Consider the following 13,947-nt stretch of genomic DNA (forward strand, 5'->3'; position numbering starts at 1 on the left):
GGAATAATTCAAGAAATGCCCAGAGATGGCAGCCCTTCCGTCACTTTCCCTCCCCTCCATGGAAGAGATGCCAGAAGGAGCCACAAGGGAGGGAGCCATGACTGAGTCTCCCTAGACGCCACAGCCACAAGGGGCTCAAGAAAGCCTCTGCAAAGCCTGGGGTGAAGGGAAGTTGGCAGAGAAAGTCACCACAGCCCACAGAGTGGAGGCTGGGCATTCACCTGGTGGGAGGGGCCACTGACTGTGGGCCGAGCCAGGCACCACCAGGTCCTGGGCAGCAACTCACCCTGGCTTGTTCTAACCACCTCTGACTTCACAGCAAGGAAGGAGGCCTTCATGTGATCATAGATGGGAGTGAAATGAGACCCCAGAGCCACACTATTCAAACACAGTTTGTAGGATATCCTTTCTGCAGGCTTCCTCTCCAGGGTGATTTCACAGCCAGTATATGCTCGTGGTTTCTGGAGCATCTACCCAGGTCCCTGGTCACGTAACATGAGTGATCTTGTTGGGAGGAAGGGGCTACACTATCTGAAGACTGGAGGAAAGGGTGCTTTCCACGCACTGCCAGTTGGGGCTGTTCATAGGAAGGCGAACCTGCTCACCTCGTGGTCCACGCTCTCAGTGGCCATGCACTGGCTGTTGGCCAGGGTGGTGATCTCTCGGCTCTTCGGGGTTTCCATCCGGCAGCTGCACAGAGGTACTTCCTGGAGGCCGTCCGCGTCTGCCGCTCCAGGACCGTTGGCCAGCCCTGCAATGCACACAGACAGGCGTCAGCACCGCCTGGAACAGATGACGGGGCCAGGAAGGACATCCCTGCATCAGACCCACAACGCTGAGCCTCAGGTTGGCCCAGAGGCAGCCATCACTTGGTCCTCATGGCAACCTCACCGGAAGAGATTCGCACAAATGGTGCAGTAAGCCTGTAGAGGACCCCACCCCTGCGCAGTCCTGGGAGGGGACCCGATCCCACCACTCTGGCTAATGGCCCTCTTGCTATTTCCAAAAAACCACTCATCAATTCATACTCCTAGGACTGAGGACGTAAGCGCTGAGAGAGGGAACGTACTTCACCAATACCTTCTAAATCTCCTGGTTTTCAGAGAAAAAACATTCCCCATATGCAGAAACCTCATTCTCCTCAAACAGTTTTGGAATCGCAGTGACAAAAAGACCTACCTTAACAATGGTTATTTACTATCTACAGGGTTAGTCACCACTGGGGAAAGAGCACACAAACTAGCTGAAAATACTAATTAATGCAACAGCACCGGAAACACAGGGCCACTCCCGTTCTCGGTGACGCCTAGGCAGACAGTGACGACCAGTCTAGGTCCTCCCCTCCTGGTCTGGCTGAGATGGCAACGTCACCTCAGATTCAACCCAACAGATCTAAGATCAAAGATGAGGAGCGGCACAAACACAGACAGCTGCTGATCAGCTCAGGCCCAAACTCTTGACTTCAACCCAGAGCGTGGTTGTCCGCCCACTGACCCCTCCTCAGCAGGTACTTCTCCCCTCAGAGGGTCTATCCCAGCAGAAAGGCACCCCGGGTCTCTCGCCTCAGAAGGGAACTCCAAGTCTCCTCTATCAGCAGGGCACACTGGGTCTATCCCATTAGAGAAGCACCCCGGGTCTCTCGCCTCAGAAGGGAACTCCAAGTCCCCTCTGTCAGCGGGGCACACCGGGTCTATCCCAGCAGAGAAGCACCTCAGGTCTCTTGCCTCAGAAGGGAACTCCAAGTCTCCTCAATCAGTGGGACACACCGGGTCTATCCCAGCAGAGGGGCACACCAGGTCTATGCCAGCAGAAGCACCCCAGGTCTCTTCCCTCAGAAGGGAACTCCAAGTCTCCTCTATCAGCGGGGCACACCGGGTCTATCCCAGAGAAGCACCCCAGGTCTCTCGCCTCAGAAGGGAACTCCAAGTCCCCTTTGTCAGCAGGGCACACCGGGTCTATCCCAGCAGAGAAGCACCTCGGGTCTTTCGCCTCAGAAGGAACTCCAAGGCTCTTCAATCAGTGGGGCACACCAGGTCTATCCCAGGAGAGAAGCACCCCGGGTCTCTTCCCTCAGAAGGGAACTCCAAGTCTCCTCTATCAGTGGGGTACACCGGGTCTATCCCAGCAGAGAAGCACCCCGGGTCTCTTGCCTCAGAAGGGAACTCCAAGTCTCCTCTGTCAGCGGGGCACACCAGGTCTCCCCCTTCAGAGGAGCATCCCAGGTTGATTCCATCAGAAGGGCATCCTGGGTCTCTCCCATGAGAGGGGCACCCTGGGTCTTTCCTGTCCAGGCTCTCAGGAGTTTGAAGCCAGCAATGAGAGGCCTGAATACAGCTGAGTGAAGTGGCCTGTTTCTTTACCTGACCAAGCGTTCTCTCAGGCAACAGCAAGGTTGAACAGGTGAGCATCAGTTTATAAAATGCTATTTCTCTAAAGTGGCTCTCACCACTTGGGCCTCACTTGTACCACTTTAAAAAAAAAAAATGGAATATAAAATTTAAAGGTGGGAGGGTCCTTGAATGCCATCTCATTCAGTCTTCTGTTGTTCAACTAAAAGGACAAAGGAGGCTTGCTGGAGGCCAGGAAGCTGAGTCAGCAGACAGAGGTGCTTGCTGACACCCTGCTGCCTCTAAACCAAACCACCGTGGGCACAGCTAAGACATCAACGTGGTAAGCCGAAGTACTATTTCCTCTTTACAGCCAAATCTGTAACATTCTAAGGCCTACAAATCTAAAAGCAAATTTAGGAAAATAAAGCACAGGGTGTTAAGCCTCATCTGGAAGGAAGCAGGACACAACAACACCTGGGACTTCATGACACTGGAGAGGGGCTGCCACTGCATCTGGTACAAGATGAAGAAGGAACTGCGGCTTCTGTTAACAGGCAGGTCTAATATTTACATCTCAACAAGATGTAACTTCCTAAACTAAGTATAAGAATCAAACCCCTCTAGTGTTTAAAACTCTGAGAAGCTAGGTACCTAAAGAACGGTTTGTTAAATCCCTATAAAAAAAAAACCAAACCCATTGCTGTCAAGTGGATTCCTACTAATAGCAACCCTATAGGACAGAGAAGAGCTGCCCCATAGGGTTTCCCAGGAGTGGCTAGAGGATTTGAACTGTCGACCTTGTAGTTAGCAGCTGTAGCACTTAACCACTGACCCACCAGGGTTTCCTATACTTGCCCACAAACCACAGCTGCAAAATCAATGTGGAATATAAGTAATTACAGGACTTTACATTTTCCCCACACATATGTACCTCAAGTAGATTTTCCAAAATAATGAGCTATTTTTCACTGATATAAATTGTTTTAAAAAGAGAGAAAAGTGCGAGGGATCTTTAACAAGCCCCAGCAGTGCAAACCGATCTCACACTTGTTACACACCCAGCCTTCCAGGCTCAGAGATTCCCGGCCTGGGCTGCTGACACACCAGGGCTTTAAAGGTCCAAACCAGTATTAAGCATAGATTTTATTCTATTACAGAGTATGTCTGAGAACTATTAGTCCAACATTAAACTCAAAACCAAACCCACTGCCACTGAGTCGGTTCCGACTCACAGCAGCCCCACAGGGTTTCCAAGGCTGTAGATCTCTACCGAAGCAGACTGCCACATCCTTCTCCCACAGAGCCGCTGGTGGTTCTGAACTGCTGACGTTTGGGTTAGCAGTCAATCACTTTGTAATTACTGCACCACCATGAACATTTCATACTTCAGACAACTAAAATTAGAATCAGAAAGCCCCATTATCCAAAATTATGTCACCCGTTTGTACCCCGAAACACCACCAAGCAGAGACCCCTCCCCACGGGATCCCTCATTGGAATGTCCACGGCTGATGGGGTGCTGGGGAGGTGGGGGACACACGAAGCAATGAGGACATTCAAAGACATTACCACAACCACAATCAGATCTTACAGGAGATGCTCGCTACTTTATTCTTCACCAAAATCTTTTCAAGTGACCTGAGGAGTCTCCATAATTTCTATTTCTTCACTGGACTATTGTGAGTGACAAGGCAAAAATATTTTTTATCATATTCATTCAGTCCCCTGTCAGAGGAGCACGTAATCAATTTCCTATCAACATCCACCAGGGGGCTATCCTCCCAACACAGAGAAGGATGCCAGGCTGACAAAGAACCAAGATGGTGCCCCCACGTCACAGGCTGTCCCCAGGCTACCAACGAGCTCACTCCCTGCGTCTTTAAGTCGGATCTGGAGGTAAGTCGGACAGGTGCACACGGCTCTTCTTTAGCCTGACTTTGTGGAAGAAAAGGCTTGAAGCCTTTTCAGTGATTTAAAAGTTGCACAGGTAGCAAGTGAAGGTGGTTGTGAAGATGACTTCTTTTGAGTTGATGTTGGTTCAACGCCTGGTGGCACATTGGTTAAAGTGCTCAGCTGCCAACCAAAAGGTCAGCAGTTCAAACCCACCAGCTGTTCCGTGGAAAGATGTGGCAGTCTGCTTCCATAAAGATTTACAGCCTTGGAAGCCCTGTGGGCAGCTCTACTCTGTCCTATCGAGTTACTAGGAGTCAAAACCAACCGGACAGCAACGGTTTGGTTTGGTTAGAGGTTGGCTCAATCTTTTCAAAATGAGGGCAAATTTACATAACATTAAAGGGCAAATACAAGTTGTCAGTTTAAGTCAGACATTCGTAACCTGGGGACTGCCTGTATTTCAGAACCGTGGTCACCTTCTACTTGTGAGGACAGGATCCCTTTGACACGCAGGTCCAGAGAATCCAGGGGAACTTCCATGTACCCCATGCTGTCTCCAGGGGCAGTCTGCTCTGTACTTCCTGAAGATGATTTAGACGTCTCAGAACCTGCATTCAGAATGCACACGGTAAGACACTGCACGCCCCAAGAGCCAGGAGAGCAGTCACAAAGGCCGCGGGCACAGGAAATTCCAATTACGCACTCCGGAAAACAGACTGAGATACACGGCTATCTGACTCATCACACTGTTGCTGTCATTTTCTGTCTTGTGTATCATTTTGCTAATTCTCCATTTCTACGTAATAATCATGGGGGGAGGGTAGTGGACATGTAGATGCATCCTCTCCTAACGGTACCAGCTGGACAAGCTGATCAAATAATCAAGGAAATGGATAAAAACATGGTACTCATATGCTTTGTGAACATTATTTTTAAAGTAAAGCAGAAATCTCTGACTTGCAGATTTGAAAAGCCAGCTATCAGCGAGAAGGACCACTCTCCCATTCACGTGTCTGCACCATGGCCCACTAAAGGGAGGGTGGACTGGAGGAAGGGCCTGGCCTGTCGCATACGGTGCTGATGAAGTCTGTGATGGAGGGCAAAAAGCCATGCGTGTAAATAAGGCCATCCACTGATTTAGAAGCTTGTGAACTAAAAAGCTGCAAAGACTTCAGGGACCGCCTCCCTCTACCCACTGAAGGAAAAGTACTCTGCAGCAGCAGGCCAGCCTGTCCACACTCCCCCAAAGGGCAGAAAAAGGGCTGAGTCTCCTACTTGAGTATTTATAAGTGTGAGAGCATGTCACTGAAGAAGCCGTTAAGTGTGCATTTTGCAGAGGAAAATTGCTAAAAACAAATGGCAAATACCTATATTTCACTTCTAAGCATTGACACCAGTATTATTTCACAGCCAGAAATAAATGAACCATGATAAGCATGTGTGGCACCAAAAGCCTGTCAGTCTATGCTACATTCTGCACCTAGATCTCAGACAGGACAGTCAGCCACCTTTGAGAAATCATCATCATCAGCTGGGAGAGCACAATGAGCCTTTATGCAATTTTAAACACTCTAAACATAGAAAGAAAATTCAAAATCCCATTCGATAAACATTTAAGCACGCAGTTTACACTTTACAGCCAAAGATGACAAAGATGAAATCCCTACCTCAAAAACAATTTTATTATTAGATCTACAAATATTTTTGTCAGCTGACAGTAAAAGCTACAATTTTATGATGTCAACTGATAGTCCTTGAAAAAGAGAAATGGAGAGTAGCTGAAGAGCAAGTGAGGGTCACAGATACGCACATGGGCCTGGATGGGTCACCCACCCGACACTGCCAACGGCATCCCCAGAGTCTGAACACAGGACCACTGGTCACTAACCCTCGCATCCACTACATTTCAGGGAAGGTTTCCTCCCCTGTGTCCATTTTCACAAAGTTACTGGTAGATCATGGCATCTAGATGAACTGCTAAAATAAGTTTCCAAAAGAAAAAACTGCAGCACTGGTATAAGAGTAAGCAAGTACACAAATAGAACAGAGTGCAGAGAGAAAGAATCCCACACATATTGCTGAAATGATCGCCAAAAAGGCCCCAAGGTGGTTCAGTGGGGAGAAGAAAGAACCGCACACCCATATGCGCACACAAATGAACTCAGAGACCTACCTCACAGGACACAAAATGTTCAGAGACCTGTAAGGGCTACTTTAAAACCTCAGGAAAAAACATGGGACAAAATCTTTGTGACCTGGGTTAGTCAAAGATTTCTTAGATGGGGCTCAAAAAGCATGAAGTCATTAAAAAAATATGATACACTTCAACAAAACCTTTAAAACTTTTGCTTTCTTAAAACACTATTCAGAAAAAGCAAAGGCAACCCACAGAGTAGGTACAAATATCTGCAAAACATGTCTAATAATCGACTATATAAGGAATTTACAACTCAATGAGAAGACAAACAACCTGATTAAAAATGACAAAAGATACAACAATACACTTCACAAAAGACATACAAACCCAGCAATTCCACTCCTGGGTATATACCCAAAAGACATACAAACCCAGCAACTCCACTCCTGGGTATATACCCAAAAGACATACAAACCCAGCAACTCCACTCCTGGGTATATACCCAAAAGGCATACAAACCCAGCAACTCCACTCCTGGGTATATACCCAAAAGACATACAAACCCAGCAAGTCCACTCCTGGGTATATACCCAAAAGACATACAAACCCAGCAAGTCCACTCCTGGGTATATACCCAAAAGACATACAAACCCAGCAACTCCACTCCTGGGTATATACCCAAAAGACATACAAACCCAGCAACTCCACTCCTGGGTATATACCCAAAAGACATACAAACCCAGCAACTCCACTCCTGGGTATATACCCAAAAGACATACAAACCCAGCAACTCCACTCCTGGGTATATACCCAAAAGACATACAAACCCAGCAACTCCACTCCTGGGTATATACCCAAAAGACATACAAACCCAGCAACTCCACTCCTGGGTATATACCCAAAAGACATACAAACCCAGCAACTCCACTCCTGGGTATATACCCAAAAGACATACAAACCCAGCAATTCCACTCCTAGGTATATACCCAAAAGTCTTGAAAGCACAGTCTCAAACAGATGCTTGTACATCAATGCTCACTGCAGCACTATTGAAAACAGCCAAAAGGCTGTGTTATGGATTGAACTGTGTCCCCCAAAAATGTGTGTTGTAATTCCTAACCTCTATGCCTGGGGTTATAATCCCATTTGGGAATGGGCTATCTTTGTTACGTTAAGGAGACAGGATTAGTGTGAAGTGTATCTTGAGTCAACCTCTTTTGAGATATAAAAGAGATTAAAGCAAAGCTAGCAAGGAGAGATGGGTTAACAGAGATGCCAAGACGCATGCAGGATCCCAAGGAACGAGGAAGCAGAAGCTAAAGAGACAAGGACCTTACCCCAGAGCCCACAGAGCCAGCACACTGAATTCTGACTTCTAGCCTCGCAAACTGTGAGAAAATAAATTTCTATTTGTCAAAGTCATCCACTTGTGGTATTTCTGTGATAGAAGGGCTCCACAGTTAAGACAGAATTCGGTACCAGGAGTAGGATGCTGCTATAACACACAGCGAAAAGGTGGAGGAGGCTTTAGAACTGGGTAATGGCTGGAGCCTGGAAGAGTTTCAAAGGGCCTCAGAGCAAAAGTCTACATTCCCTTCAAGAGACTGTTCACAGAACTATGTACGTCAAAGGCAATTATGATGAGGACTCAGAAGGAAGCGAGGAGAGCTGCAGAGAAATTCTCCACTGTCTTAGAGAATACACATGGAACCAGCAACACAGTGTTGCTAAAAATGTAGACGTTAAATGTGCTTCTGGGGAGGCTTTAAAAGAAAATGATGAACACGTGACTGGACGATGGGGGGTGGGGGTGCCTTTTATGCCATGGCAAAGAACGTGTCTGAATTCTGTTCAAATGTTTGCTGAAAGGCAGAACTTGTAAGTGATGAGCTTAGATACCTGGATGAGGAGATTTCTAAGCAAGGTCATAAGGGGCTGCGTGGTTACTCCTTCCCACTTATACTAAAATGCGAGAGGAAAGAGATGGACCTAAAAATAAACTATGCTTAAACTCAGAAAAATGAGATTAAATATTCAGTTCACCACAAAAGAGACTAAGAATCCTACTCATCAAAGTAAAATACAAGAAAAAAATAAAGACTCAGCAAAAACAAAATCAACAACAATTAAGAGGAAAAGGCACTAAATAAACTACTCAGCACAAAAAATTAAGTGGGAAAAAAAACTGATAACACACAAAGACATCAAAATGACAGCACTAAACTCATACCTATCCATAATTACACTGAATGTAAATGGACTAAATGCACCAATAAAGAGACAGAGAACGGCAGAATGGATTAAAAAACATGATCCGTCTACATGCTGCCTGCAGAGACACAAACAAAAACTAAACAGATGGAAAAAAAATATATCAAGCAAACAACAATCAAAATAGAGCATAAGTGCCAATATTAATTTCTGATAATATAGACTTTAAAGTTAAATCTACCAAAAATGATAAGGAAGAACACTATATAATGATTAAAATATATATGATTAAAGGGACAATATATACACATTAAAAATTTATGCACCCAATGACAGGGATGCAAGATACATAAAACAAACTCTATCAGCATTGAAAAATGAGATAGACAGCTCTACAATAATAGTAGGGGACTTCAACACACCACTTTCAGTGAAGGACAGGACATCGAAAAAGAAGCTCAGTAAAGACACGGAAGACATAAATGCCACAATCAACCAACTTGATCTCATAGACATACACAGAGCACTCCATCCAACAGCAGACAAGTATACTTCCTTTTCTAACGCACATGGACCATTCTCTAGAAAAGACCACGTATTATGTCATAAAGCAAGCCTTCACAGAATTCAAAACATCAAAATATTACAAAGCATCTTCTCTGACCGTAAGGCCGTAAAAGTAGAAATCAATAACAGAAAAAGCAGGGAAAAGAAATCAAACACATGGAAACTTAACAATACCCTGCTCAAAAACGACTGGGTTATAGAAGACATCAAGAATGGAATAAAGAAATTCATACAATCCAATGAGAATGAAAATACTTCCTATCAGAACTTTTGAGACACAGCTAAAGCAGTGTTCAGAGATCAACTTATATCAATAAATGCACACACACAAAAAGAAGGGCCAAAATCAAAGAATTATCCCTACAACTTGAACAAACAGAAAGAGAGTAACAAAAGAAACCCTCAGGCATCAGAAGAAAGCAAATAATAAAAATCAGAGCAGAATTAAAAATGAAATAGAGAACAGAAAAACAACTGAGAGTTAAAAAGACCAAAAGCTCGCTCTTTGAAAAATTTAACAAAATTGATAAACCACTGGCCAAACTGACAAAAGAAAAAGAGGAGAGGAAGCAAGTAGCCGGAATAAAGAAATGAGATGGGCAATATTACAACACACCCCACTGAAATTAAAAGAATCACATCAGACTACATGAAAAATTGTACTCTAACAAATTTGAAAGCCTAGAAGAAGTGGAAGAATTTCTAGAAACACACTACCTGCCTAAACTAACACGAACAGAGGTAGAGCAGCAAAATAGACCCATAACAAAAGAAGAGATTGAAAAAGTAATTTAAAAACTCTCAACAAAAAAGGCCCTGGCCCAGACGGCTTCACTGGAGAGTTCTACCAAACTTTCAGAGAAGAGTTAACACCACTACTACTATAGGTATTTCAGAGCATGGAAAAGGAAGGAATACTCCCTAACTCCTTCTAGGAAGCCAGCATCTTCCTGATACCAAAACCAGGTAAAGACACCACACAAAAAAGAAAATTACAGACCTATACCCCTCGTGAACTTTGATGCAAAAATCCTCAACAAAATTCTAGCCAATAGAATTTAACATTATATCAAAAAAAGAATTCACCATGACCAAGTGGGATTCACACCCGGTATGCAGGAATGGTTCAACATTAGAAAAACAATTAATGTAATCCATCATAGAAATGGAAACCCTAGTGGCGTAGTGGTTAAGTGCTACAGCTGCTAACCAAAAGGTTGGCAGTTCAAGTCTACCAGGCGCTCCTTGGAAACTCTATGGGGCAGTTCTACTCTGTCCTATAGGGTCGCTGTGAGTCGGAATCGACTCAACGGCAGTGTGTTTGGTTTTGGTGTATCATATAAATAAAACAAAAGAATCACATGATCTTATCAGTTGATGCAGAAAAGGCATCTGACAAAATTCAATGCCCATTCATGATAAAAACTCTCAGCAAAGCAGGAACAGAAGAAAAATTCCTCAATGTAATAAAGGGCATTTATATAAAGCCAACAGCCAACGCCATCGTAAGTGAAGAGAGTCTGAAAGCATTCCCGCTGAGACTGGGAACCAGACAAGGACGCCCTTTATCACTGCTCTTATTCAACATTGTGCTGGAGGTCCTAGCCAGAGTAATTAGGCTAGATAAAGAAATAAAGGGCATCCAGATTGGTAAGGAAGAAGTAAAAGTATCTCTATTTGTAGATGACATGATCTTATACACAGGAAACCCTAAAGAATCCTCAAGAAAACTACTGAAACTAAAAATAGAGTTCAGCAGAGTATCGGGATACAAGATAAACATACAAAAATCAGTTGGATACCTCTACGCCAACAAAAAGAACATCCAAGACGAAACCACCAAATCAATACCATTTACAGTAGCCCCCAAGAAAATAAAATACTTAGGAATAAATCTTACCAGAGATGTAGAAGACCTATACAAAGAAAACCACAAGACACCACTGCAAGAAACCAAAAGAGACCTATGTAAGTGGAAAAACATACCTTGCTCACGGATAGGAAGACTTAACATTGTAAAAATGTCTGTTCTACCAAAAGCGACCTATAGATACAATGCAATTCCAATCCAAATTCCAACGACATTTTTTAATGAGATGGAGAAACAAATCGCCAACTTCATATGGAAGGGAAAGAGGCCCCAGATAAGTAAAGCATTACTGAAAATGAAAAACAAAGTGGGGGGCCTCACACTACCTGATGTTAGAATCTATTATACTGCCACAGTAGTCAAAACAGCCTGGTACTAGTACAACAACAGATACACAGACCAATGGAACAGAATGGAGAATCCAGACATAAAGCCATCCACATACGAGCAGATCGTATTTGACAAAGGTCCAAAAAGTCAGTTAAATGGGAAAAAGACAGTCTCGTTAACAAACAGTGCTGGCATAACCAGATATCTGCAAAAAAATGAAACAAGACCCATACCTCACACCATGCACAAAAACAAACTCAAAATGGATTAAAGACCTAAACATAAAATCTAAAACAATAAAGATCATGGAAGAAAAACAGGGACAATGCTAGGAGCCCTAATACATGGCATAAATAGCATATAAAACATTACTAACAATGCACAAACACCAGAAGAGAAACTAGATAACTGGGAGCTCCTAAAAATCAAACACTTATGCTCATCCAAAGACTTCACCAAAAGGGTAAAACTATTACCTACACAATGGGAAAAAGTTTTTAGCTATGACATTTCCAATCAGCGTCTGATCTCTAAAATCTACATGATACTACAAAAACTCAACTACAAAAAGACAACCAAATTAAAATATGCACAAAGGATACGAACAGGCACTTCACTAAAGAAGACATTCAGGTAGCTGACAGATACATGAGGAAATGCTCACGATCGTTAGCCATTAGAGAAATACAAATCAAAACTACAATGAGATCCCATCTCAGTGCAACAAGGCTGGCATTAATCCAAAAAATACAAAATAATAAATGTTGGATAGGCTGTGGAGAGACTGGAACACTTATACACTGCTGGTGGGAATATAAAACGGTACAACCACTTTGGAAATTGATTTGGCACTTCCTTAAAAAGCTAGAAAAAGAGAACTACCATACGACCCAGAAATTCCAATTGCTGGAATACATTCTAGAGAAACAAGAGCTTTTACAGGAACAGATCAATACACACCCATGTTCACTGCAGCACTGTTTACAACAGCAAAAAGATAAAAGCAACCAAGCTGCCCATCAATGGATTAATGGATAAATAAATGATGGTATAGTCACACAATGGAATACTATGCATCAATAAAGAACATTGATGACTCCGCGAAACATTTCATAACATGGAGGAATGTGGAAGGCATTATGCTGAGTGAAATTATTCAGTTGCAAAAGGACAAATATTGTATGAGACCACTATTATAAGAATACAAAAAATAGTTTAAACAGGGAAGAAAATATACTTTGATGGTTACGAGAGTGGGGAGGCTGGGAGGGAGAGGGGTATTCACTGATTAGACAGTAGAAAAGAACTATCTGAGGTGAAGGGAAAGACAACACACAATACAGGTCAGCACAACTGGACTAAACCAAAAGCAAAGAAGTTTCCTGAATAAACACCATGCTTTGAAGGCCAGTGAAGCAGGGGCAGGGATTTGGGGACTGTGGTTTCAGGGGACATCTAGGTCATCTGGCCCAATAAAATCTATTAAGAAAACATTCTGCATCCCACTTTGGAGAGTGGCTTCTGGGGTCTTAAACGCTAGCAAGTGGCCATCTAAGATGCATCAGTTGGTCTCATCCCACCTGGAACAAAGGAGAATGAAGATCACCAAAGGCACAAGGTAATTATAAGCCCAAGAGACAGAAAGAGCCACATAAACCAGAGACTACATCAGCCTGAGACCAGCAGAACTGGATGGTGTCCTGACAGGCAACACAACAGAGAACCCCTGAGGGAGCAGGAGAGCAGTGGGATGCAGACCTCAAATTCTTGTAAAAAGACCAGACTTCATGGTCTGATTGAGACTAGTAAGGATCCCCGAGATCATGGCCCCCAGACCTTCTGTTAGCCCAAGACAGGAACCATTCCCAAAGCCAACTCTTCAGACACGGATTGGACTGGACTACAGGGTAGAAAATGATACTGGTGAGGAGTGAGCTTCTTGGATCGAGTAGACACATGAGATTATGTGGGCAGCTCCTGTCTGGAGGGGAGATGGGAGGGTGGAGGGGGTCAGAAGCTGGCTGAATGGACTCCAAAATAGAGGGTCGAGAGAAGGAGTATCTCATTAGGGTAAGCACAGCTAGGACTACATAGCAAGGTATACATAAATTTTTAAATGAGAGACTGACTTGATTTGTAAACTTTCACTTAAAGCACAATAAAAAATTTTTTATAAAAATGATCTAGGCAAAATGAAAACACAACTTAAAGATCTGGAAAATTCTGTTGTACAAACTAAGAACACATATCCTAGAATGTTCATCAAGGATGTGGCTATACGATCGTTTGTTAAATAGACTAACCCTGTGACTGATGAATCTAACCAACTATCACAGCAGAAAACCCTTCAGCTTAGATCAAAGGGGACAGAGAACAAACAAAAGCAAAGAAGGCTGTCTGCCTCTTGGAATTCTACAGCCAAGAAACAGGCCAAAAGAGCTATATCTGTTGTCCTCCAAGAAAAGAAAAGGATCATCCCTGGAACAGCTCAGAGATAAGGAGAATTGTTGGAAGGAGCAGGAAAGCATAGCTTTTTTTATTTCAAAGGCCGTGGCCACACACTCCCAAATCTCAAAGGAAGGGACCACAGCCTTCCAGATTTCAGAGAG

General features: G+C 43.7%; 1 protein-coding gene across 6 annotated transcripts in view; it reads right to left on the reverse strand.

Moving 5' to 3' along the window:
* The window catches only part of EHMT1 (euchromatic histone lysine methyltransferase 1), a 268,050-nt gene that overhangs the window by 70,219 nt on the left and 183,884 nt on the right, over positions 1-13,947 (reverse strand). For 4 of the 6 annotated variants that reach the window (XM_049896754.1, XM_049896750.1, XM_049896752.1 and 1 more), the window contains exons 9-10: positions 4,700-4,831; positions 606-751 (exon numbers count right to left, since the gene is read on the reverse strand). In XM_049896754.1, coding sequence (XP_049752711.1) covers positions 606-751; positions 4,700-4,831 — 278 coding nt within the window. The remainder of the gene's footprint in view (positions 1-605; positions 752-4,699; positions 4,832-13,947) is intronic. The other 2 variants (XM_049896755.1, XM_049896756.1) reach the window with 1 other exon arrangement.

Source organism: Elephas maximus, chromosome 9 (genome assembly GCF_024166365.1).
Source record: "Elephas maximus indicus isolate mEleMax1 chromosome 9, mEleMax1 primary haplotype, whole genome shotgun sequence".
NCBI lineage: Eukaryota > Metazoa > Chordata > Mammalia > Proboscidea > Elephantidae > Elephas > Elephas maximus.